The sequence below is a fragment of the Biomphalaria glabrata genome, chromosome 2, assembly GCF_947242115.1.
Source record: "Biomphalaria glabrata chromosome 2, xgBioGlab47.1, whole genome shotgun sequence".
Classification (NCBI taxonomy): Eukaryota; Metazoa; Mollusca; class Gastropoda; family Planorbidae; genus Biomphalaria; species Biomphalaria glabrata.
In genome coordinates this window covers 41,009,274-41,035,874 of record NC_074712.1, presented here as the reverse complement: position 1 = coordinate 41,035,874, position 26,601 = coordinate 41,009,274, and the positions used below count along the sequence as shown (strand labels likewise).

Below are 26,601 nucleotides of genomic sequence, written 5' to 3'. Positions count from 1 at the left end.
GGCTTGATGGTTTCATAATTAAAGAATTACTGGAATTATGCTTTTCTTAATTTTAATTTACAGTAAATTTAGATCAGATTTATGGGAATCCATCTAATACTTTCTCACGTAAAACTCATCAGTTTCTCCAACTTTCATGCACACCTGGCTGGCTACCATTGCTCATTTAACAAAGTGGTATTTAAATAGAAAAAAAAGTTCCTGGACATTAAATTGAAAAAAAAAAATTGTTATACCTGTCTTTGAACACAGATTGTTATATAAATTATGTAAATATATACAAATTTAGACTGAATAAGAGTGATTAAGATAATCCTTGGGATGATATGTTTCTTTGTTTTTCTTCCAGCTCCAGTAATTTCTGTAGTTCCCCTGATCTCTTCTTATCTATCAGTTCCATTTCTCTCACCAACTGACAGAATTTTAAAAATATAAATATATTTATAATAAAGTACAATATTTATTTTTTAAAAAAGCTAATTGTATGAAGAATGGAATAGTTACTGCAAATTATAGCATAACATTTTCATTCCAAGAATATAATTTTCTCTCTTTTGAATTATACGATTTTAAAAAGTATGTATTTTCTTTTGGTGAGTAATTTAGTAATTAACTGCAATGGTTGATTTTTTTTTGCTTCAAAACTGTCTTAGTTGCTAATGTTTCTGGTATGATGCTTACCTGTGATATCTCTGTAGCAATGATAGGTCTGTACTTATCACCTTTACCAATAGCCACCATCTCTTGGAGAAACCTTTGTCGATCTTCAATTTCATTTTGTACTAGAGAACAGATAAAAATAGTGGACACATTAGTCTTCTTTTTTTTTCTTTCTCAAAGCTTTTAAATAATGTGTGTGCTGAATAAAAATATATGACAAAACATTGCTAGCTAAAGCTGGCAGAATGTCATTACTATTGAGTTATAACAGTCAAACTTATAACAGTAAGCCTAGAGTTAAAATGATTGATCCATTACAGAAACAGAAAAATCAATAAGGTTATTTGGTCACTTTCTTCAACATAGGACCAACTACTAAGTCTGGACTCCATCATATGGCTTATTTTAACAATAAATCTTATCCTTATCAAATTATATGTTTAAAAAAAGAAAATTTGAATCTATTTCCCAATATTTCTTCTACTTAGTAATAATTGTAAGAAGAATCTTTAAATAATGAGTTATTGATTATATTGCATTCTGGGTTAAGTTAGTTAGGAGTGGTGTTGATCTGATTACATGAGCTTAGCAGAATGTGACAGTCCAAGTGGTGCCATTGAATCTCATTATCTGATTTGAGTTTTCTCCACATTCTATAATTAAAAACTCTTTATTGACCTTTTTTTTTGCTTAGTAATATTAAATGGAATAAAAAATGTATAATGCTAATTAGATGTACCTTATGAAGTTAAATCTTTTTTTTTTTTTGCTCTTCTATGGAATTTTTTTCACATAAATATATAGAATGTGTATGACACTAAACTGTAATGCAATAAAAAATTACAAATTCACAAAAGTAATAGATTTAAATTACCAATATAGTCTAATGGATAATTTTTTTTTTCATTGTTTTCTTAATGGCTAATTGTTTTCTTTTTTTTTGTTTTTGTCATAGATTTTTAGACAAAATGGGATTGTTTAAAAATGATTGAAACTTTTTTTTAGTTAATTTTTTTTTTAAATTATAAAAGTTTCATTAATAGGGAAAAACGTTGCCTGCAGGCCCACTTGGGTACTTTTATTTATACCATACTAAAAGGAAAGATGAAGAATGTGAAGGCAAAGTCAATCCGAATTGCACTACTAACATCAATTAGGGACATATACACATAACGTAGTCTGCTTCAGCATCTATCTCTCCTTTAAATAACTTATTTCTAATTGTATTTATAAGCCACAGACCAGGGAAAAAACTAAGAATAATGCTCAATAGACTTCAAAGAAAAAATGATATGATAGAGGGAGCACTTATTACCCAAAAAAGCTAGTTAGACAAAATGAACACAACAAGTATGCCACTTGTTTTGTTTTATACATCTAGGATGTTCCTTCAGAAATGAGGATCCTTGCCCAGACTTCCTTCAGAAGATGACAGCGGGCTGGGTTTGAAATCAGGACAGTGGGCTGGGTTTGAAATGGGGTCAGCGGGCTGGGTTTGAAATCAGGACTGAGGGCTGGGTTTGAAATAAGGACTGCCGACTGGGTTTGAAATCAGGACAGTGGGCTGGGTTTGAAATCAGGACAGTGGGCAGGGTTTGAAATCAGGAAAGTGGGCAAGGTTTGAAATCAGGACAGTGGGCAGGGTTTGAAATCAGGACAGCGGGCTGGGTTTGAAATCAGGACAGTGGGCAGGGTTTGAAATCAGGACAGCAGGCTGGGTTTGAAATCAGGACAGCGGGCTGGGTTTGAAATCAGGACAGCGGGCTGAGTTTGAAATCAGGACAGTGGGCTGGGTTCGAAATCAGGACAGCGGGCTGGGTTTGAAATCAGGACAGCGGGCTGGGTTTGAAATCAGGACAGCGGGCTGGGTTTGAAATAAGGACTATCGTGATAACAGTCTGGAGTGTGAACCAGACAACCAAGCATTGTACAATCTAATACAGATTGTCTCTGGCCAAGAAGATCTAAGAACTTTGAACCCTCTAGCCACATGTCAAAGGTGAGATGATAAAGATAAGGAAACATTAAAGTATTTAGCAAACTGATAAAGAAATTTGTAAGGTTTGCTTGGAATGCTCCATAAAACTTTACTCACATTCTTCAAACCTATCAGGAGGTGGAGGAGGTGATTCCATATCCACTATAACCTTTCGAGAAGCTACCTTTGGCTTATCCTCACCAAATGCCATAATATTTGCAAGTCTTTCTTTTTCTCGCACAGATCTTGTAACTAAAACACAAAAAATCAATGAAAAATACTTCAAGTGTTTGTGTTTAAATCAAATTGTTCAATAAATAACTTTAAAATTTTATTTATTTGTTTTTGTAAAATATATAATAGATATTGGCTGATAAGTTACTGAAAAGTTATTCATTAATAGAGATAAAAATATATATTGATGAATGAATGTCAGTAGCCTTATTAGTAAACATTTAAAAATAATAATTAAAAAATTTGTTATATAATTTCTGTTTTACCTATTAAAAAAAAGAAAATAGGGTTAATATTTAGCAACTAACCTCCTTTGACAGGTACATATTCAGGTTTCTCAAAGGCCCCCATAGCTTCCATAGTGTTTTTAGATCTTACACCACCAGAGTAGACCCTAAAACAGAGTTTTAAAAATTTAAATAAAAAAAACAAAAAACAATGAAATGTCATCTTTGCTTTACATTTGTCAATATATTCCTCAGCATAAAGCAAAAATCAAGGATAAAAATCAATCTTCACATTAAAAAGATGTATAGTTGTATTTCTTTATGTTCTAAGAAAAAGGTTAAAAAGTATTATTGCTACATTGTAACGCAAGAAAAAAGCTAGACAGTGATAGTATCCTATGAATATGTTTTATTATCTCATTGGGACCACTGTGTATAAAATTAATTTAAAAGCAATAACAATATTCATTAAACATATAACAAAACAATTCTATTGAAATGTAAAGACCAATGGACTCACTTTGGGTTCAAAACTTTGGGTAAAGGAGACACCTGCTTCTGCTTAGTTGGGTTGATTTTTGATGTTGTAGGAGGAACTGTTGAGGGGAGATTACCTCCATCTGAATGAAAGTTAATAGTTCAATGACATAACATTCTTTTCACTGTCTTTAATCACTATCACTTACATATCTTTATTTGCTCTAATAATGATCTACTAAAAAATGAGTTGAAAACAAAATTGACCTCTTAAAGTTTGCTGTAATTGCCTCTGTTGGAAGGTAGTTAGTTTTGATTCCCTCATCATATCTGTCAAATACAATGAAATATTTAAATCAAGAAAAATAAACGTTTTGTTAACACAAAAATCAATTTGACTCTTGTTAATAGACTTTGATTTTGCACATATATGTTCATAAACCAAAACAAATAAAAGGTTGTATTTTATTAATAAAAATCTTATATAATAAAAATGTAATGCTTTCTACCAAGCTTGTCTTCATCTTGCAAGATATATGTAGAGGCTAGGTATATGACTTTGGTCACATAGACCTATGATGAACTGGACAGGTCAGCCTCACCCCTTTACAGACATTCCTTCAAAAACAGAATATTATAACTGCACATTCATTTGAGACCACTGATGCACATACTGCATGACCAGGCCAACATCCTGTGTTAATCTAGTTATTCAATTTTCAAAAAGAATGTATTTAATTTGATAGTGACAATTTTTTTTTTTTGCTGTAAAGAATAGCCTTTGTGGTCAGAGCCATCTAAAACAAGATTCTATATTAGTTAAGACATATATCTTAATTTACTAGAATGTCTACAAGATCTAATGTATATATATAGATGAAATATAGAGCTAAATAGATATATAGATTTGATCCTAATGTATAATAATTTCTTAGATTTATAGTGTAGTAGTTCTATAAGTATTGGCTAGGCCTATATTATTATATAGCAACTAGGTCAGTAGGCCTATGGCCTATATTCTATTAGTATACTAGGTCTAGAACTATAACAACAGCATAGCCTACTGCCTACTATATAAGTCTGTATAGATTTGCTAGATCTTCTAATATATATTTAATATATTTAATACTAATATATATTTATATATATATAAAGTTTGTCTATCTAGGAAGCACTATATCAGCAAACGCCAACCTAGATGAGGTAGACTTCTGTATTGCATGTACCAGTGCTGCTTTTGGCAGACTTCAAGGACAAGTGTGGCAATGGAGAGGAATCAGCATATCCACAAAACTGAAAGTCTACAGTGCTGTAGTTCTCCCATCTCTCTTATATGCATCAGAGTCCTGGACCCTATATTCCCTCCACATCAAAAAGTTAAACTCCTTCCAACTACACTGTCTAAGAAGTATCCATAAGGTGTGTTGGTCTGACCATATACCAGACACAGAAATCTTAGAGTTGTCCAACATGAACATTATCAATGTGACAGTGAAAACGTCCCAACTTCGATGGGCAGGACATGTAGTCAGCATGCCACACAATCGCCTTCCCCAACGACTTCTGTACAGGGAGTTGTGTACAGGAAAGCGCTCCCAGGGAGGTCAATACAAGCGCTATTATAAAGACACTTTCAAGAGCTGGAAAAATCCATCAAGGAATGCGATATTGACTTTCACAGCTGAGAAGCACTAGCTCTTGATCGTTCCTCATGGTGTGAAGCTGTGAGTTTCGGAGTCTCGAGATCTGAAGCAAGAAGAGTGGCCTATGCCAAAGTTTGGGGAGTTAGCCTAAGGCCTATGGCTAAAGCTAGGACAACTACAAAACTACATTCTATAATAATCTAATACTTACAATCAATGAAAGAATATTTCTTGATTCAATACTAATATAGAATTAGTTAGTATAGACTTTAACTCTGACTATAGTACTATAGATATATAATATAGTCATAGTATAGTAGGCCTATAGACTATAGATCTATAATAAGACTATTTAACTTGAAACTTATACATCTAGTGATCTAGCATGATCTAGACTTAGATGAAGATTAGAATTGATTAGATCTATTATAATTGTATTTCTAGATTTAAATTTAGATCTAGTAGACAGATTTAGATCTAGATCTAGTAGACAGATTTAGATCTAGATCTAGTAGACTAGTTGTGTAATATTCTATTATAAAACTAAGTATAGTAGCCTCCTACTTGTCAGACTTGTCTTTATTATAACTTTAGTCTTACTTATTATGATGATTTCAGATGATTATTATCTTTTTTATTATATAAATATTAGAATCTATATATATTTTAATAAAATTTTAATTTATTATGTTTCAATTTAACACTTTACTAGACAAAAATGCATTAAATTAATGAATAATTTTACCTTTAAGCAAATCATGAGTTTGTTTACTATAGACCACTTTCGGAGCATTCCAAAATCCACCTTCTCCCGACATTTTGACGCTTTCTGCTGCTAAGGCGTCACTTCCTCTCCAATAATGAAACCACATTATTATTAGATCTCGTTTGGTCATCATTCGGAAGAAGGGAAGAGCGCTTCTCTTTAGTGCCCCCCGTTATGTTGTGAAAAGCCGCTTTTAATTTTGTGTATTCTGTCCGTACGTCACACTCAGATATCAAAAACTAGAAGAGATATGAAAAATAAGTTTTCATTTTCACCTTACGTTGTAGCTTGCAAAGTTTTAATTATATTTAAATTAGTTCTTTACTAAGGTCTGGATCTAGATCACAGGCTAGCATAGGCTACAAAAAGCAAACTGTTTTGTTTTCAGAATTAATTATGCAAACGATTTTTTCATTAAAAAAATGCATTACTTCTAAAAACATACATAAATGTAAGGGAGATTATGTTAACAATATGTCAACAAAGAAAGATTTTTTTTTTAAATAAGCCTAACCAAGGTTAAATAGCATTTTAGTTTTATGTTCTTATTTGCTTATAGAAATTTCTTTTAATAAACCCTAATGTTTTGTTAGATTTTTTGATAGTTTCTTCAATATGGGAATGCCATGACAGTTTATCATTTATTATAACACCTAGGTATTTTGCGTTTTTAGCCTGTATTATAGGTTCCTTATAAATAAGATAAGTGGAGTTCATATGTTTTAGTTTTTTTTTATTTATAAAATGTAAAACAAATGTAAATATTAATTAACTGATTTTTTCTGATACGATAGCTACTAAAATTGTAAAGAAAGTATGTATGTTTGTTTATAGAATCTAAAAATTCACTTTATATGTAAATGTCGCGCACATTTTTAAAATCGACTTTTTATTCAGCGAGTTTCGTGCACTAGCGCGCCTTCCTCGGTCACAGAATACAATATATTAGTCGCGCAAAAAGTTTTAAATAATCAGGTTTTTTTTTTAAAGAGATGCGAATACTTTGTACGTTTTGTCCATCGATCTGTCCGTCTGTCAAGTTTAGACTGAAAAAAAAAAAAGAAAACTTAAATGATAATCTGATTTCACCTTTAATTTTCCATCCAAAACATCGAAAAAAAAATGTATTTATATATTTTGCAGATTTTTTTTTTTTTTGCGAAAAAGCAAACTAACGCCAATGACTGTTCTAACCGTATTAAATTTAATTTTCTTGCTTTCAAAAAGATCTAGCATAAACTCATCAAAACATTCTCTCTCTCTCTCTCTCTCTCTAAAAAAAAAAAAAAAAGACTCTAGATCCATCTTATTAATGCTATTAGGATATTGTGAAAAAAAAAAGTAGACTGAGGGAAAAAGAAAACAATTGCTTTAAAAATACGGAACTCGTGCTATTTTATTTTTAATGCTTTGTATGCAGACTGCGGCCTTTTGGGGAAATACCGAAAAAAAAAAAACCAAAGGTTTGCTAGAGCTTGCGGTTTTTCGCGAATGGCGGTCATCAGGTTGCGAATCTGTTAAAAGCGTTCTTAGTGAGCATATTCTAGGAGAGAAAAGGAACCTGTGTACGAAATTTGATGTGGATACGTACGATAGCTAAAGAGATCTTGTGATCAATGAGTGGTATTTTAGCGTAGGGGCCTATATATAATATAGTCGATTCTATGAACAGACTATCACTAAATAAGATAAGATAACTTATATTGATCCAATCAAATGGAAATTCGGTTTGACTACAATTGACAAGCTCAGCGTAATTACTGTACAATAACAATAGAGATGCACATACGAACGACATTCACACACGAAAAACACATACACTCATAAACCAGCGCTTTATAAATAAACTTTAATGTATATTAATATACAGAATATTAATTTTTAATGTTGGTCACCCAGGGTCTATTATTACTGAATGTTTTAATTTTCTTGTTTGGTACAATGTTCTCACAGAACTAGATGTACGAATTAACTGTTGTGGTAAGTTCATCTGTCTGGGCAGTTGTTTACAAACATGTCCCAATCTGTTTGCTCCAGACAACTTTGTAGCTGTAAAACAGCGAAGTCAGACCACGACTGGATGGACTGTACTTCGGAGTTTGTTGTTTTTAAAATCGGTTTGTACGTGGGTGTAAGATGGATCATTGTGTGGTCCGACTCTCCGAGGGGAAATAACGATCGAGATGTGTTGGCCATTTTTATGTTGCTATAACACATGTCCAATGCTTTATCGTGCCTTGTGGGACAATTAACATATTGAGTATATGTTGGCAAGTGTTGAGCTAACGAAAGATGATTGAAAGATGATTGAAATCTCTTATAACTAGTCGGGCAGCATTGATTGCAAACAAAGGCTAATGTTTGTTAACCCCTTCGTTTGTGACGGAAGCTGAACAAAAACAAAATCTGCTTCCATATTTTAAAGGTTTCTCAATAAGTTGTCTTTGAACTGACATTCCATTTCATTTTTTTAGCACTCCTTCAAAACAAAAACAAAAACAAACAAAAAAAAAAAACCAAAGCCAGCCCGTAACTCTTCCAAATAACAGACTTTATTACTTTTATCGATTATTTATTACTTGTCTACCGGCGGCGTAGCATATTTTGAAGGGCCGGCCTTAGGCCACTTCAACCTATGCGTCCGCAGTGTGACCCGCACTTTCATAGGACCCGCGCTAATTCTAGGTGTACAAATTATTAAACTAAACCATTTTATAACTTATAACAGATTTCCCGCAGCCTCCTGATTTACCAGGATCGCCTGGAAAACGCCAATCCTACTCACAATAACAAAAAAACGGCATTATGCATTAGGCCTACCCGTAATTGCGGAATCTAGTGAAAGAAGCTTCTCGCGCCTCAAACTAATGAAGAATTACTTGAGGTCAACAATTCTCGTAGATAGATTGAAACATTTGCTAATTCTTGCTATTGAGCGTGATCTATGTAGGGAACGGAATTCTTATGATACACTGTATGACTTCGCTACACGCAAGGCTTGTTCAGTAATTATGTGCGTAGTAAAGAATGAATAAAATGCAAAGACGAATATATTTTATAATATAAACTCTTAATTTTCACTTATTATCCGTATCCCTACCCAAACTGGACCCGCGAAATCCGTTTTACATTGGGGCCCCACAATGGTTAAGTTCGGCCCTGCTATTTAGTGACGGGTGAATATTAGGGTAACGTGGGGCAAAAAGCCCCCCCCTAAGCTTCTATGGCCTATACAAACTAGCTTATTAATATAATTTTATCTTAAATTTGGTTTTCATTTAGTGTTACATGTCTAATTTACAAATTAGTTTTTAAAATAAATTTATTTCAATGCATCTAAAAATTATTGCATGAAATTTAAAAAAAATTTTAAGGGACATTTTACCCCACACTTGGGGCAAAAAGCCCTTCCAAGGGCCACTTACCCCCAAAGCAAAAATTGTGGTAAATAAAGAATTTAATTGTTTTTTTAAATCTCTTAGGTGTATATATATATTATTGTGTATATATATTTGTATGTGTAATTTTGTTTTCAAATAATTTTTTTTTATCCTTGCACACAAGAATAATAATGATAATTGATTATTAATTATGTTCAAGCAAATAAGTATTTTCTTTTCTTCGTAGATGTTTGTTTTTGTGTATAAATTTAGGCTGGTAATTTTGTTTTCAATTTTAGTTTGTAAACAAGATAAAAAAGAAAATTGATTAAAATGCATAAGCAAACTTAATGAAAACTAAAAACTTAAAAAATTATTTTTGTTTTTCAGCTCATAGTTGTATGTATTAGTGTACCAGTATGTAATTATATAAACACATGAATTTGTTTTTAAATAATTTTAGCTTGCCATATTTGGTATACACAAACTTGTTCTCCCCCCCCCCTCTTTTTTTTTTTCGCTTCTAAAATTTCGTGGGGTAACTCTAGTCCGCCCGACTTGCAGAAATAAAAGGGTGATCTTTCCATTACTTGGTGTCCAAACTCTTGAGCCATGAAGAGAATTATATATATAGAGAGAGATTGATTGAGATGTAGTCTGAATTACAAGAAGATATTGCCAGAGGGGATTAAGCTTGACGCGAGCTATTCTTCATTCTTACTAAACCTATGAGCTCACTCTTTCTTCACAGTGAAAAGGTGGAACGTGATATAAACAAGTTCAAATTATAATTGATCATTTATTTCACGTAACAATTTCGCACAAAGTAGGGCCTACTATGTCATATAGCTCCTCCTTCGAAATATGCTCATCTTCGACAACGAAGGAGGAGCTATATAGATCGTCGTGCTAATAACTTCAATGTCGTGGGTTTGATCCACATACTGGCCTCTTTTTTTCTCTTTCTTACTCTTTCAATGACAAATAAAATATCAGAATCGAATCTTGAATTCTTAACATGTGTCCAAACACTAAAAGCACAGTTTCTTGTCAAAATCCGACACGTATTTTAAAATGCACCTAAATAGATCAATACTTTATGTAACATGGTTGAATTGAAAGTCTGTATTTAAAAAAAAAATCATTGATTAAGATAATTGGAGATTAAACATTTCTCATCTCTCTCGATAGCGAGTTTATCTTCGTTTTTTTTTTTTTTTAGTTTAAAACCAACAATTCTTCATGATGCCAATGAAGCTGTAATTATAAGACTTATATCTCCATTATTCTTTAGTTGTAACAAGCAGTAATGTTAGTGAGTAAAGTTCCTCTTTCAGACCTTGAGATCTATGGGGCAGATGATGTAAAGATCGTTTCTGTGGCCCACGGTTAACGAGGGTGTCATGTGGACAGCACAACAACCAACCGCCTTTACTTTTCCACAACTAATGTCAGGTACACATTAGAGCTTGGTGGACTCAGAGGCGCCATATAATCCCCAAATTAAAAATCCCAGTCTTCACCCAGTCTTCACCAGGACTCGAACCCGGAACCCTCGGTTCAGAAGCCAAGCGCTTTACCACTTCTAGTAATGTTAATATTTCTAGCTTTTGTTTTTAAAATATTTTGTGAAAGAGTTCGTACTAAACTTTTAAAAGGTGATGTGTTGACGAGAGGCTAAATACGCTTGAACTTGGCCCTGGCTACCTATGAAAGGACTCGAGGTTCGACACCCGACTCGAGCAGGGCTGTGTTTACTGAGCACCTAAAGGCAGCATGGCAAACCTTCTCCCAGATACCCCCTTCCCCACTGGTCCACAAAAAAGATTGAACCATAGTCTGAGCATGCTATAAGCATGAAAGTTCCGCTATATAAAAAGCTATTCCAAAAAAAAAAAAAAAACATGGTTACAAAGACAGTTTGTATGGAAACACAAACTCAAAATCGGCCCCATCCAGGCAGATAAAAAAGGCAGGTTTCAATATCTTCAGAAAGAATATCAGAATGGAGAAAGAAGGTTGACAGATCGTGTGTGGTGCCCCAATGGTCTAGAAGGCCAAGGGATATAGGTAAAAGTGAATGTGAAGTTAGATGTGAAACTGGCCTAACTGATGCCATATAATGATTATCTAATTGATCTAATTGTTTTGTAAAGGGTCAATCTCTTATTTAAAGCCTCAAAAAAAAAAAAAAACATTTCCGTAATAAAAAAAAAAGAAAAAAAAATTCCTTATGTTCTATTTGTACTCCGTCGCTCTGCAGTTCACGCGTTAATATGAAAAACTACTTATTAATTGATGATTCAAATTATGTTCAACTTATATACATACTAAATAAATTTTTCCTCTTAAAAAAAAAGTAAACATTTTTTTTTTGTAAATATAGTAGTTAGTGTGAAAGAACATATTAAACTTAGCAATTCAATTATAAAAAAAATAATTTTGGACAAAAAATCTAAAACCGTTTGCATAAATGTGTTAAAATATGGTAAATAGTCATCTCCCTTACTAAATTTTCTCCCGTGTTAGTTACTATTAATAGTGTATAGTTGTAAAAATGGTGTATTTTATGAAAAAAATAACTGCTTGCAGAGTTGATTTAAAAAATTATTTTTTTTCGATTTCAGAAAAGAAAAAAAAGTAGACGTTGCATCAGAACTTTGAATGGTCTAGAATATCATGATGTCGGATTTTTTATATATTTTCTAGCTTACGAGATCTAGTTTGGACGGACGGACGGACGGACAGACAGACCCCACAAAACTAATAGCGTATTCCCCTTTAGGGGACCGCTAAAAAGGTGCTCCCCTCTTCATAATACGTTGAATGACCACAAACAAAATGATCTGGTTGTTTATTTGTTTTTCTTCAGAACCACACAAGGCCTATAGTTCAGTCACTGTATGTGATGGCTTAGAGAACGAAGTCTAAAGAAATGTTGAAGCCAAGCAGAGAATAGTGTGAGCAAACATTGTTATGGATCGCATTAACAGATCTCCCATTTACAATGAAAAAATTGCGTATGGATCACATTAAAGGATCTTCATCTCTAAAAAAAAAAGAGAAGTTTTTTTTTTTAATGTCAATTTTGAGCATGCTCAAAAACATTCGATATATCTCTGACCACTGGTAAGCGATATAATTACATATATTTTAGAGACACATTGCACTCTCGCGTTTCAGAAGTTAAGATACAGCAATGCACTACAGGCATGTATAGAGCCCTCTATTTCCACTGGATACTCATGTAAATGAATGAGACTTGATCAAACATGTTACAACCCCTCTCGTCCCTCCGGTCAAGCTCCCATCCCCCCTTCAGGTTCCAGCCCTCGCAGTAAAACCTGTCAACTTCGTCCGCAGACCTTGGAGGTGTGGCCATATAAATGGTTCACTTAAAATAATGGAGAAAAGACTCGGGAGTTCAACAAAAAAAAAAAAAGAGTTCTATCTATTAGATGTCTTCTATAAACTTACCTTAGCTAGTCGCCGTGCTAATATTCACTTTGAAGTAAAGTCAATGACACACCGTATTACAACAGATTCTCACACAAATTTGATTGGATTTTACTATTTCTCAGTATCTCTAGATTTGAAATTAAAATTACTTTTCTTTTATTGTGATCATTTCAAGGTGATAGATTTCTTGTCTCTCTGGTTGAGTGAATTAATACAATGACAAATTGTAATACAACAGTAAGTCTTTAGGTGTATGCGCATGTGAGTGTGTTTACACATGAAAGATAACACTAATTTGACAATTTTGAGTCACCAATTATACATACCTACATTGTAATTCTATATAATTAACTGCAATTCACAATATAACAAGAATACTGGCTTAATCGGCCTTTTATGACATAATAAACATGTAAAAATGAACTTATAAAACAATTTAAAATTTTACCTACACGGTCTATATAAATAAACACTACTGCGGCTACTGCCTTATACCGAGACCAATCGTTATAGAAGGCCTAAACACTGACCTGTGACGTCGCAGTCAATGGGCAGTTTAGACGAATAGCTCGTTGTCATGTCTCATGTTGTGAGGTCGGACTTGCGACGTGGCAACGAGCTATTGTTGTAATGCACACAGGTTGCGACGTCGCAGGTAAATTTTGAGGCCTTTTCTAGCAATTGATCTCGCCTATACAGACCAGGATGGCTGTCTGGTCTTGGGGCATGCGCTCTGACGTCTGAATGGGCCCCAGTCCGAGCCCTGCCAGCCATCATTCCGAAACTTGTAAAACAAACAGAAAATGTAAGAGTCAATTTGTATGTGGTACATAGTGGCAACGCTTATTAGCATACACTATTTCCGAGGCTTTATTTCAACAGATAACTCGTTCTCTGAACTCAAGCTTGGATTGTGTCAGTACGTTGTCGTTGTTAGCTGTGACATCGCTTGAACACAATGAAAACTTGGAAGAATCAGAAGTTGTCAGGAAAACACAAGTAAGTAGGTGTAGGTGCTAATAGAACACAAGTAAGTAGGTGTAGGTGCTAATAGAACACAAGTAAGTAGGTGTAGGTGCTAATAGAACACAAGTAAGTAGGTGTAGGTGCTAATAGAACACAAGTAAGTAGGTGTAGGTGCTAATAGAACACAAGTAAGTAGGTGTAGGTGCTAATAGAACACAAGTAAGTAGGTGTAGGTGCTAATAGAACACAAGTAAGTAGGTGTAGGTGCTAATAAAACACAAGTAAGTAGGTGCAGGTGTTAGTAGAAGTTTTTTTGTTTGTTATTTTACTTTATATGCCAACACGACCCACTAGAAGGGAAGGAGTAGACGACTCTTCTTGGGAGTCCAATAAGTCATTGTTCTAGGAACTGGTTGATAAGAGAATAGATAAAGCGGCTAGAAATATTAACTCTATCACAGCTCGTGTCTTTTGATGAATTTAAAAGCTAACACCCTCACACACTTTCTCCCCCCCCCCCCAACCCCAACGTTGTTACCGGTCGTTGACTTGTAACACCAAACTTCTGGTAGACAACTAAACCGTTGTAGACGTAATATATCTGAACTAATACAACTTCAAATAACTTGAATAACTTCCTTGTGAACCATACCAGATATATACTTTAGGTATAGTATAGTCAAAAGCAACTTGTGATAAATGAAATAAATGTACCTAGTAGTACTTATAGTAATAATATATTTTTTTTACAAAATCTAACTCGCTAAAATAAAACAGCGTTTCAGTCTCACGTACTGGAGTCGTCTCCTAAGACTAAAATGATAAAGCCACCTATGTTGCTTCATTCACAACCAATTGCTAGCCTCTTCCCAACGTCACCATAGACACACACACACACACACACATACACATAACACCCAAAAAATATTTGAAAATAATGGCATTAGACATTTCAGTGTCGGCACAAAACAAAGTCCTAGTCCTAACACTATTATATTCTACTACATTTTATTTTCTGACTTTGGCCGATCCCCGATACTTATTTGTAAACTGACCACACGAATTTGGAAATCAATAACCTAACCCTAGCAAACGACATTGTCCATTGCACTAATTGGTCGTACATGTTTTAGCGTGGTCACTTTGGTTTGAGAAGTAACATATATACTCTACATTTGTATTTGATACTGATGGAAGATTTCTTTTAAAAAATATTAATTTAATTAAGTTCTTCTATGTTTATTCTATTACCACAGCAACCGCCACTGGTGGAATCCAACTTTCCGATGGCCCTGGTGTACGTGATATTAATGATCTCTGCACTGGCCATTGGGTCAGTGGGCAACATCTTAATCCTGGCCTCAAGTGCTTGCTTTAGAAGTCTTCGGAAAACTGGATTTATTTTCAACATCAATCTAGCACTGGCTGACCTTTGCGTCTCGTCCATTGCTGACCCTATGTGCGTCATAGGTAAATGACAAGATCGTTTTGTTTGTCTATGCATAGAAGAGTATTTATGTCTCTTACTTACTTAGGTTATCTCCCTTGGTTCAACACGGTGCCTCCAGACAGAACACTCACCGGAGACGTTCACATCCTCTTCCCAAATGGTATTTATAAAGGAACGACGCCGTGTTACACGAGGGCGGCCCTGCTTACGTTTTCCTTGTTGTGGCCTCCATAATTTTGTCTTTGGGGAGTAAACGTGAAGTTTACCTTGCTATCTATAGGGCAGATGATGTTAAGGTCATCTTTTTCTTTGGCCCACGGCTAACGGAGCAGTGTGTCATGTGGCCAGCACAACGACAAGCCGTTTTTACTTTCCCCAACTTAAGTCAGGTACCCATTAGAGTTGGTTGAAATCAGGGCGCCCTAAAAATCCCGAAATTGAAAATCTCAGTTTCATCGAGATTCGAACCCAGGACCCGCAATTCGGAAGCCAATCGAGTACCCGGTGAAGACAGTATTTCTCTGTTGCTGTCTGTGTGTGACTTATATTCATCTCAGCCAATGTTGCTAAGCCAGATTTAGCCTCCTGTCAACCTTCACATATGTCTTGCGTGTCTTTTATGTGGCGGATAACGATGGAGTTAAATCTATCAAACATTATAAATCTCAAGTGCTAATTAGTGCTAGAATTATTTATCATATAGCATAATAACAGGAACATCAGAAGAATAGGCTTGCCTAAAGTTAAATATATACGTCTTTTTAATAGCAGCAAACATAAAACAAAATACAGAAAATAATTAGACGAAAATGTGCTAAAAATTGTTAATCTGAACAGAATACCACTTTTTTTTAATTTAGAGAAAATATTTGTTAAATGATTTAAATATGTATGTATCTACTGGAGCTTTAGTTCAAAGAAGTTTTGATTTTGTTTCTTGTAGCTGTTCTAAAAGGGGAAGCTTGGTTCAATGACAAACCATTTCTCTGTGAGACAGTCGCCATCATGTGTTTGACGTCATGTTTCTGTGCATTCCTCAGCCTCACCCTGGCAAGTCTAAACAGGTGACTATGTCTTACCCCATTTTAGTGAATAATTACGTTTTACAGATGGCATCTGAAATAGACAGTTGCTCTCACGAAGTCGCGATACACACATTTGAGGCCTAAAGAAAAGCCCTTGTAGAAGACAGCTGCAGAAGTCGTAAAGAAAACTTAAATATACCTCCGGCGGACAACGGCTTTGCATCAGATGTGGAAAACTATGAAGGCTGCAACTTGCAAGGTAGCGTAGTCATCCTTTACTTTCGAAATCGAAGACATTGCCAGTAGGCCTATTATTCATTATTTTGTTGACTTTATGTTTGTAGGTATGTGTTTGTCTGTCACAACCTGCTCTACAATCGTATCTTTACCAAGAGACTTTGTGTTCTTATGTGCATTACTGCCTGGGTTATTGCATTCTTCTTTGAGTTTCCAAATCTTATAGGTAAGTGAGGCTTATAGCTTTACTCTACCATGAACTATTTAGTAGCTCCTGAAATTAATTAGTTACAAGAGTACTGAAGAACATAAGTCCTTTCTTCTGATAACAAAATACATTCGGCAATTTTTTTTTTTTTGGGTGGTTTTCTAGTTCCTTACAGCTCAGAATAAAAGTTCTTAAGTTGTGGGTGGAGTTCATGTTTCTTTTTTTTTTTTAATTCCGAAGATTAAAGATGAGTGCAGTGTTTCACTTCACTACACAAACCCAGTCGCGACTTGCATATTTCTCCAGATCCCAAACACACACAGCACACAATGTAGTGTATAAAATGTAATAAACACATGTTGAAATTACAGACTCAAAGAAACTAGAAAACTGTTCAGTTAATTCAAAGAATATGGTTCATCATGGTTCAATCAACTGTTCAGTTTGGAAATGACGTACAAGGTTTGATTAAGCTGGGTTTTTTTTTTATTATGATATCAAATATATTAGAAAATATGTTCTTTAAAGAATGGGTCACTTTCATTTACCAAATGTTCTCTTAAAACCAATATATTAAAGACGAAATTTAGTTGATTTTTTTCCCTTAAAGAAATAGGGTTTGTGAAATTATCACACTGATTTTAGCATTACTGGCGCTCGTTAGATAAACGCATTGCTCCATTTTAGAATTTGGGTCGGCACAAAGTTGAAAATTCAGCTGTTTTATTTCAGAATGGGGTCGGCACAAAGTTGAAAATTCAGCTGTTTTTTTTTTTTTCAGGATGGGGTCGGCACACGTTTGATAAAAAGAGTAATCAGTGCATCTGGGATCGAACAGCGAGTTTCTCTTATACATTGATTGTGTCTGTCTGTCTGATTGGGACACCACTCCTCACCATGACAATGTGTTATGTTCTCATCTTCAAGAAAATTTATAGGTAAAGTAATTCCTTTTCAAAACTTTTACAGTTTTAAAACTTCAGCAAAAAAAAAAAAAATCCACAATTTGTGTATTATTATATGTGCATCTAGTAGGCTAGTAGTAAACACTATGTAACTAAAATTGGAACACTTTTCAGCATCTCAATAATTGTATGTAATGAGTGTACCTTTTGTTGAAATATTTATGTTTCATAAAAGCTGTTATGGACACGCCTCACCATTATAGATTTTATTATTATTTTTAAAATCCATTTTTTCAACTCTTCACAGCACGAAGGCTAACTTGTACCGGATGGAAACTGACAATCCAGACCTAAAGAAAAAAATCTGGAGCGAGACAGTGAAATCGTCCAGAATGTTGTTTATCATTTTCGTCGTGTTTGTGGTGCTGTGGACCCCGTACGCCGTAGTGATAGCCGCAGACGTTAACGATGACATGCCCGTGGCACTGCATCTCTTTGTCACCATGCTGGCCCACCTGCACTCTAGCGTCAATTTCACTGTCTACATGGTCGGCAACAGAAACTTCCGCCTGGCGGTGATGCAGCTCCTTCGCTGCGGAAGTTGCAGGGACGTCGCGTCTTCTTCCTACGCATCAGAAACTAAATCCAGCGGCAACCTCAAGACGACTGAAACAACATCGTCCAGCATCTACGTCACAGAAAAGTGCGCGCAGTAAACTCATGGTAAATTGAAGCAATTTGTGGATTTTTTGGAAACTCAAATTTGTAGCTTATTGTGAAAATGTCCCAACAATACGGAAGAATAGGGTCTTGATCTATAAATACAATGTTCAATGTTTTAATATTAAACCTTTGAATTGTAAAATATTGGGTTTTTTTTTACAAATTTTAGTTTATTTTTTATAAAGAAACTAAAAAGCAAAATAAAACACAAATGTTCGGGCTCCAGTTTTGCACTTTCCGTGATTTAAAAAAAAAGTAATAAAATATCAAACATTTTCTGTCTTGTGAAGATTTTTGTTTCCGATTTTGTGAACTATTTGTATGCCATGTTCTGTGATTGTATGTTGTTTTTATTTCCTTCCCTAGTCTCAGATGTAGCGCAATGTTAACGAGCTCAAATGTCTCTGAACTATCGATTAGCAAAGATTTCATTGTACGGGATGTAAATAAATCAATTAAGTTCAATCGCATCCATCAATGTCATTTTAATTTAAATACTTGTAGGGTATAACTGAGTCTGCTTGTCTACAACGCACCAAATCAATGCAATTAAAAAGTACATGTAGTGAGATCGCTCTAACTTTTTCTATGGCATATGGCTTGTCCTACATTTAGCTGCCTTCATGTCCGGTGTTAAAAACATGGCTGATACCCAAATGCTCCTAACTTGACTAAGTTCAATCTGACATACAAACTTCCCACTGGCGTAGCTAGGGATTTGGGGGCCCGGGGGGAGGGCGGACCTTATTTGGAGCCTCTGCATTTTGACATTCGACATAATGACATGAGATAAAGTACTTAATAAATATATGTCTAAATTCCTATTGTAACAGTATGTAAGTAAAATTAACAAAAAATAATCATTGAGACTCTTTTATTGAATAATACCGTTGTTTATTGGCCAGATAAGTGACAAATCTCAATTCATATCGCCTCACGTCGTGCTTTCTGTGCAGCAAGGGCATCTATAGCATCATCTAGTTTAGGTGTGAGAAACCTTTTTTCTATCGAGGGCCACATTAAAAAAAAATTGGAAATCGGGGGCCGGCGCACACACACACACATACATACCTTGGTTGAAAAAAATTCTTAACTTTTGCAGAAGAAGTGCGTGTTTCTATCATGTTTCGGTGTTTTTCGCTCGCTACATGACATTCTAAATTAGTGCTGCCCTTGTTCGCAACTAACACGTAGCCTATGAATGGTTCATTGATAGCGACTGTAATAGGCCTACGTATCTTTTTTGATCAACATATTCGATCTAGTTCAATGTTTTCTACGTTGGAAAAGAACAGATTCGCATAAGTCAAACATTGAGGTCATTTGAACACAAATTTGACCTTCAGAATAGTAGAATAGCGAACTAGCCTATTTAGGCTTCCTACCACACCTCCTTCTATGTCAAATAATTTTAAATATAAAATTAATTCCCCTTGAAGTTTGATATTACAAACTTTGAAGAATGTAACTTATGTAAAACTCTGTCTTAATAATAACTTTATGCTGACATTGCTGTTTTTTTTTTCTGTCAGTAATTTTATAATTTTAAATTTATTCACCCCTACATTCCCCCGTTTAACAAAAAAAAAATATAGAAAAAGGGCATTAATGCAAAATATCTTGGGAATCAAAAATGCACTGTAACATAATATATTAGAAGACCATCAGTAGGTCTACTGATTGCATTATTCGTGGTTCTCAGTGTAAAAATAGCTGAACTAGTCGAGCGATTCTTGGTTGAAATCTGAAGGACTTAAAAGCATCTATCACGATGTTTCTTTGTCAGTCTCGCAGTCCGTGGCATCGATTTAAGCCAAAGGCGTTCTGTTGTTTGTTATCAACTTGCAGTTTTCAAATACATATAAGATGTGTGGCCCTGTATGGGGTGGTTTGATTTGTTTTCAATTTGCACATTACTAATACATAAAAGATGTGGGTGGTTTGTTTTGTTTTTAACTTGCAGATTACAAATACCGGTACATAAAAGATATGTGTCCCTATTATGGCCTATGTGTGGTGTTTTGTTTTATCACTATCAGATTACCAATACATAAAAGATATATGGGGTGTTTTGTTTTGGATCAGTGAAATGAACTACTCTCGGAGAATCAATTTGGTTGCTACAATTCATAATATAGCAACGTATAAAATGACATTATTTTTATCACAAGAATACATTTTCATATGCCTATAGTTTTTATTTAAAAACAGAGAGAGGCAATTGTTTGATAGATTTTTTATCCCATCATCTGATTCACCTTCATATTTAATATTTGCATGTGACATTTTTAGAGCATACCATGGGCGTAGCCAAGGGAGGTTTTGGGGTTCAAACCTCCCCCCTCCGAAATGAAATCCCCACCCCCGCAGGGAGAAGGTCGGAATTTAGTGACTGATTTTTTGCTTTGATTCTATTTTTTTAGTTGAGATTTTAATACTAAACCATCACTTGCCCCAGCGCAGCTAAGGGGGTTGTGAGTTTAAACCCCCCTACCAGGGGGTTTTGCAGTCAAATCCCCCTTTTCTATAAAACACCCCCCCCCAAAAAAAAAATCCCCAAACGGCAATCCCCAAATTCCAAGAGCATAGCTAAGGAAAATTTTGATTTTAAAACCCCCTTCCGAAATTTACGATAAAACCTCATCTTCAATATAAGACTATCCATACATCAGTCAACAGATTCCATGAGCGTAGCCAAGAGGGGTTTTGTGTTTAAAACCCCCTCCAGCGGGGTTTATAGCTAAAACCACTTCATCAATTTAAAAAAGAAAATTACACACTCAAATTTCTATGAGCGTAACCAAAGGGGTTTTGAGTTTAAACCCCTCTTCAGCGGCATTCGAATCTAAAAAAAATACTTCTTCCATATAAAAAAAAGCAACTTACGCACTCAAAATGCTATGAGCATATAAGCCAATTGGGGTATGGGTTTAAACCACCTTCAGCGGGGTTTGAAGCTAAAAAATACCTCTTCAATATAGAAAAAAAGCAAATTACGCACTCAAAATGCCATGAGCGTAGCCAAATGGGTTTTGAGTTTAAACCCCCCTTCAGAGGGGTTTGAAGCTAAAAAAAAAAATACCGCTTCAATATAAAAATAAAATCAAATTACCCACTAAAATTATCTGAGCCTAGCCAAGCCAATGAGGGGTTTTGAGTTTAAATCACCCTCCTCCAGATGGCTTTTTTAAAGTTTAAAACCCCTCCAGGTGGTTTTTGAGTTTAAAATTCCCCTACATAGAGTTTTGAGGTTGAAAACCTCTTTCTTCAGTATTATTCTAAAGCAAACTACACTCCAGTGGCGTAGCATCCATGGCGCGAAGGGATTCAATGAACTCTGGCCCACGTTCATGGGGGGCCCACAGCCTATAGCGTAGCAACAATGGTGCAACACAGCAACGGGGTTCATTTCCCTTGGGCCCATTACTCATGACCATTGGGGCCCACATGATAACTTAGGGACGTATGACACCAAAGGTGAACAGAATAATAACACTTGTGTAAGAGGCGATTAAAAAAATAGAATCCAATAAACTCCCTCAAAATGTCATAAACTTTATACCAAAACTTTATATTCGTTTTAAAGCATTTATCCGTGTTTTAAGATAGAGTCAGTATTGGATTACTGTCAGGTTTTTTGTAATGGTGTCTAGCACTGATCGTGCATTTAAGTTCAAAATTGTTGCCAGATCGCTCCATTCTTTTTTTAATAGTATTACAGAAATTGGGGTGGGAGAGAAAGTTTGGTTCACAGAAAAAAAGGAAAGGGGAGGGAGCGACAATAACAATTAAGTCTCTTGGGATAGTCCTCATGGTCACGAATAAAAAATTCTACACAGCTATTTATTCAATTTTCTCAAAGCTCATTTTTTCGTTGGTTTTTTTTTCTGTCATTAAAATAAAATTTTAATTAATCCATTGTTGTTTACCATTAGATTGGTTTACGTTTAAAAAGACAACATATCACATCTAAAGCTAGAGAGGTAAGTTATAGACTTATCTTTGAGATGACCCCTATGGTTAAACAATGGGCAAATGACCATGATTGTAAATTATGCCATCTTGAAAATGCTGATAACGAGAAACATATGTATTTGGAATGTCCATTATTCCTTAAAGTTAAAAGTACTGTAAGGGATTTATTAAAAGCTAAATGTGGCAACTATGTGAATGTTAGCTTGTCTATTGTTTTAAACAAGCTGCCAAAACTAAAAAATAAAATGGTACATTACTTCAACTTGATTATTGTTTCCGAATACAAGAATCTTGTTTGGGCTAGCTGGCTCAAAGCTCTACATAATAATAAAGTATTTGATCCTAATCACTTAGAATTGACATTTAGGAAAATTGTTGATTTTAGGGTAGAGAATTATCTAGTTTGATTTTCATATGCTTGTACAATACTCAGGCAGTATTCCAGATATGGGGTGTTGGGGGTCAGGGATATTTGATATTGTGTTGATTGTTCTGGGGTAGAGGATCCTTGTATCATTTTTCTGTCTCTGGTGGTTTCAATAGTTAGGTAGTATGTCTTTGATATTATATAGTATTTGTATTACTATTATTATATTTTTAGATTAATCACTTTTCAATTGTTTATTATTTAATACTTGTGAATTATGAGAACTTACAAATAAAAATCTCTATAAAAAAAAAAGAGGCAAGTGCGCCCATAAATGAGGCATATAAAGCTCAAAAAAGAGGCAAAGAAAAGAGGCCTAAGGCCCAAGAATTCCTATGATGATAAAGCTAAAATTGAATAGCGCAAATTCTGATGTTTTCTATAAAAAAAAAGACATGATGTCTACAGCCGGAAAATAGGTCAATCAAATGAACTATGAACAATTTCTGGGGCAGAAAATTACTTTTCGTGAGAGACTTGGAATTTTGTTTTCTTTGTTTTTGACGATATAAAACCTTTTTGAGCTACTGAATAAACAAAAAAGGAGGTGGACTTATTCTCCAAATAATTCAAAATAAATAAATAAAAAAAGTCGATGAATGTGCTGCTGGTACATAATCCTACATATTATTAAAAAAAAAGTAACGAAATCCCAATATTCTTTGAGACGATGAAAAAACAAATTGGGAATATAACTGACTTTCGTGTTATGGTAATTAATCAACGAGCAATCTTATTGTTACAGAAACAATAAGAAACATTCGGTCCTATTGTTCTGCTTATTGTCCAGTACTAAATTGTAAGCGCGATCAACGTTGTAGTGTTGGAAAGTGAGCAGCAAGATCTACATAAAGCAGAAAGTCAACTGAAGATATAGAATCAAGTAAATCATTGAAGAATGACTTTAAGAGTATAAAAATAGAGGCTGCTGAAATAGCAGGGTCTTGATACAATTTTGTTTGTTAGTTTGTTTGTGTTCGCTCTACACGATTACGGAAAGTTGAAAGGCAATTCGATGAGGCTACTAAGAAGAGAAAATATTCAAGAGAAGACTTTTAAAACTCAACGTATTTTACCGAACTATTGATGCCATTGTTTCTCAATTAGGCCTACATGACAGATTTCATGGGCATAAAAACATTGTCAAAATGTTGAAGCCTAGTTTTGTAGATTTCATTTCAAGTGCAAACGGCAAAAAGTTAGATGATGTCAACATGCTTCTAGTTTCATCTGAGACAGATGATATTTCTATAGGATATTGTTCAGAGATGCAATCCTTAAAATAAGCCTTTCATAACGACATTTCAAGTCTGTGTTCAATACGAAATTTGGCTGTTTATTTTTATAGACAACTACATAGGATAATTTGTTCCCATATACAACTGCATTTTATCAAGTTTTCTACACATTTTCCCAGCATGCATGTCAGTTCTCACTTTGTATCAGTTTGTTCAGCATGACGTCATTTTCGAAATTTCGATTGATCAAAAATTATTTAAAATTTTCTATGATACAGAGCAAGTTGGCTTCACTTTGCGTTATATCATTGAGAAACAGACAAATGTCTAGAAACATGTACTTGTTACTTTTCTACTAAGAAAGCCAGAAACAAAATGTTAGTAAATAAATGCTAAATCTATTTATTGTTCAATAATGGACGTAGATTCAGGTAATAGTTTGTATCAATGTTTAATAGATTTACACATAGAAATGTTTTCGGAATGTAAATGTGTATGATGGGAAATAGAACTCATAAAACATTTCTTTTGTCATTCGAAACACCTTGAAGTCATTTAATATTGTTAAGAAATTGTACAAACATGATTTTAAAGACACTATAACTTGTTGGAGTCTTAACTGAATCAAACGTAATGACATAATTGGGCCTACTTGTTAAAAAAAAAAAGGCTACGTGTACACTACAGGGCTAGCTGGGGCATACGACCATTGACCACTGGAGTAGTAATTTGCATACGGGCGAATGACTCTATGGACATACGATCGAAGGAGAAGGGGGCCCACCAAGATATTCTTGAACACGGGCCCACGGATACTTTGCCACGCTACTGCTACACTCACCAAATTCTATGACCGTAGGTAAATGGAGTTTTGAATTTAGAAAAAAAACAACAACTCCAGATATTTTTTAAGTTTAAAACCCCCCCAACAGATGATTTTTACGATTAAACTTCCCTTTTCGATATAAAATCTAAAGCAAACTACAGTCAACTAATTCCAAGAGCGTAGTCAAGAGAGGTTATACATTTCTACCAGTGGCTGGGCTCCATTAATAAAGTGCAGTGAATAGTCATTTGCAGAAATTGAAAAAGATTTTAGGAGACAGTTATAGAGATCGGGTCTAAATCAAGGAAATCCCATGCCAAACTGGGAGTCGACCCCTTATTAAGGTTGTAAAAGAGCGTCGCATGAGGTTTGCGTGACATGTTCTCCGACAAAATGAACTACAAATAATAAAAGTTGCAAAGACATCCTAGTACAAATTTCATGGAGATCCTTAGAACATGGTGGGAAGAGGCTTCAGACATTGCCAGTGACAGATTTCTGTGGAAACAACTTGCCGCAAAATGCGCCAAACGGCGAGGGAGGATCTAAGTCAGTAAGAATAGCACATTAGGTTTTCGAATTTAAAAAAATAATAGCAGGATAATGCACTGTAGATACATCAGAATATGCATTTTGTTGGCTTTCAATTCAGGAAATAGTGCTTGGCGGCGATAGGGGAGCTAGACGCCAAGCTCTCCCAGACCCTCTTGCTGGCAGGGCAGGGAGTTACAATTTTTCCACTAACTCCAGGAAGAACATATTCTAGGGCACAATAAACGTTTTCCGAAAGAATGAAGGGTCAGAATGTAATAAAGATTAATTATATATATATACACACACACAGACATACATACATTTTTTTTTCGCGCCCCAATTCCCCCCCCCCCAAATATGGCTACTCCCATGGAGCATACATTTTGTATAATTTAAAAAAAAAAAGCGGTTGCTTTCTAGCAGCTGCACCTATTTTGAGATTGATCCTGTATGCAATGTAACAGTGCTGCCCTAGGCAAATAGGATTGGTTGGCACCAAACGAAATAGAAAATAACAAATTAAGAGTGACAAATATTAATATCGAACTAAATCAACAATTACGTTACATTCAAGTAGCGCAATTTCCGTAGCGTTCAATTAGCGTTCCGTAAACTTCTTAAACATATTCGTACAGATGTCATAAACAGATTTTTTAGCTTTGTCCAAAAGGAAGAAACAATGGTCTTCTAACATATGTAGTCCAACAAGTAGATTTAAACATCCTTGAACAAACTTTGAATCATTTAGAGATCTATGTGTGTCCCTCATGGGCGTAGCCAGGATTATTTTTCGGGGGGGGGGGGGTTTGGGGAGGGGATTTTTTTCTCCACCCCCGACCCCCCCCCCCTCACCCGCGAATTTTTTTTTAATATGTTTTTATGTGTGTTTATATATATTCTTTGTTACATTCTGACCCTTCATTCTTTCGGAAGACGTTTATTGTACCCTAAAATAGGTTCTCCCGTGAGTTAGTGGAAAAATTGTAGATTCCCCGCCATTACTAGCAAGGGGGTCTGGGGGAACGCTAGGAGCTCCCCCAACGCGGGGCGAAACCCCGCCGCCAAGCATTATTTCTGATATTGAAAGCCAACAAAATGCATATTCTGAGGTATCTACACTGCATTTTCTTGCTATTAAAAAGTTTTATTTTAAAAACTTAATGTGCTATTTACTGACTTAGACCCTCCCGCGCAGTTCTGCGCATTGGCCGTCAAGCTGTTTCCATAAAGTTGTAGATCTCCCGCCACTACTAGCAAAAGGGT

At 34.9% G+C, this 26,601-nt stretch overlaps 2 protein-coding genes across 2 annotated transcripts; one reads left to right on the top strand and one right to left on the bottom strand.

The window, feature by feature from the left end:
• Window positions 1-206: 206 nt before the first annotated feature.
• On the bottom strand, window positions 207-6,101 carry LOC106054480 (UPF0193 protein EVG1-like). Its single transcript, XM_013210361.2, has 7 exons — window positions 5,965-6,101; window positions 3,844-3,906; window positions 3,620-3,719; window positions 3,181-3,266; window positions 2,756-2,890; window positions 682-782; window positions 207-412 (listed from the first exon to the last, which is right to left on the bottom strand). Exons 1-7 carry the CDS (start codon window positions 6,089-6,091, stop codon window positions 305-307), a joined length of 720 nt encoding a protein of 239 aa, XP_013065815.2. The 5' UTR covers window positions 6,092-6,101; the 3' UTR covers window positions 207-304.
• A 6,700-nt stretch (window positions 6,102-12,801) lies between these two features.
• Window positions 12,802-18,550, top strand: LOC106054508 (melatonin receptor type 1A-like). Its single transcript, XM_013210397.2, has 7 exons — window positions 12,802-13,061; window positions 13,707-13,823; window positions 15,047-15,260; window positions 16,184-16,304; window positions 16,610-16,728; window positions 17,492-17,648; window positions 17,923-18,550. Exons 1-7 carry the CDS (start codon window positions 13,041-13,043, stop codon window positions 18,329-18,331), a joined length of 1,158 nt encoding a protein of 385 aa, XP_013065851.1. The 5' UTR covers window positions 12,802-13,040; the 3' UTR covers window positions 18,332-18,550.
• Window positions 18,551-26,601: the final 8,051 nt, after the last annotated feature.

Coding starts and splice junctions, on each gene's coding strand:
- LOC106054480 (XM_013210361.2), bottom strand. CDS start 6,091: ATGTGGTTTCATTATTGGAGAGGAAGTGACGCCTTAGCAGCAGAAAGC. Junction 3,907..5,964: donor AACTCATGATTTGCTTAAAG/GTAAAATTATTC, acceptor TGTATTTGACAG/ATATGATGAGGGAATCAAAA. Junction 2,891..3,180: donor ATATGTACCTGTCAAAGGAG/GTTAGTTGCTAA, acceptor TTTGTGTTTTAG/TTACAAGATCTGTGCGAGAA.
- LOC106054508 (XM_013210397.2), top strand. CDS start 13,041: ATGACAAATTGTAATACAACA. Junction 13,062..13,706: donor TGACAAATTGTAATACAACA/GTAAGTCTTTAG, acceptor TTATTTCAACAG/ATAACTCGTTCTCTGAACTC. Junction 13,824..15,046: donor AAGTTGTCAGGAAAACACAA/GTAAGTAGGTGT, acceptor CTATTACCACAG/CAACCGCCACTGGTGGAATC.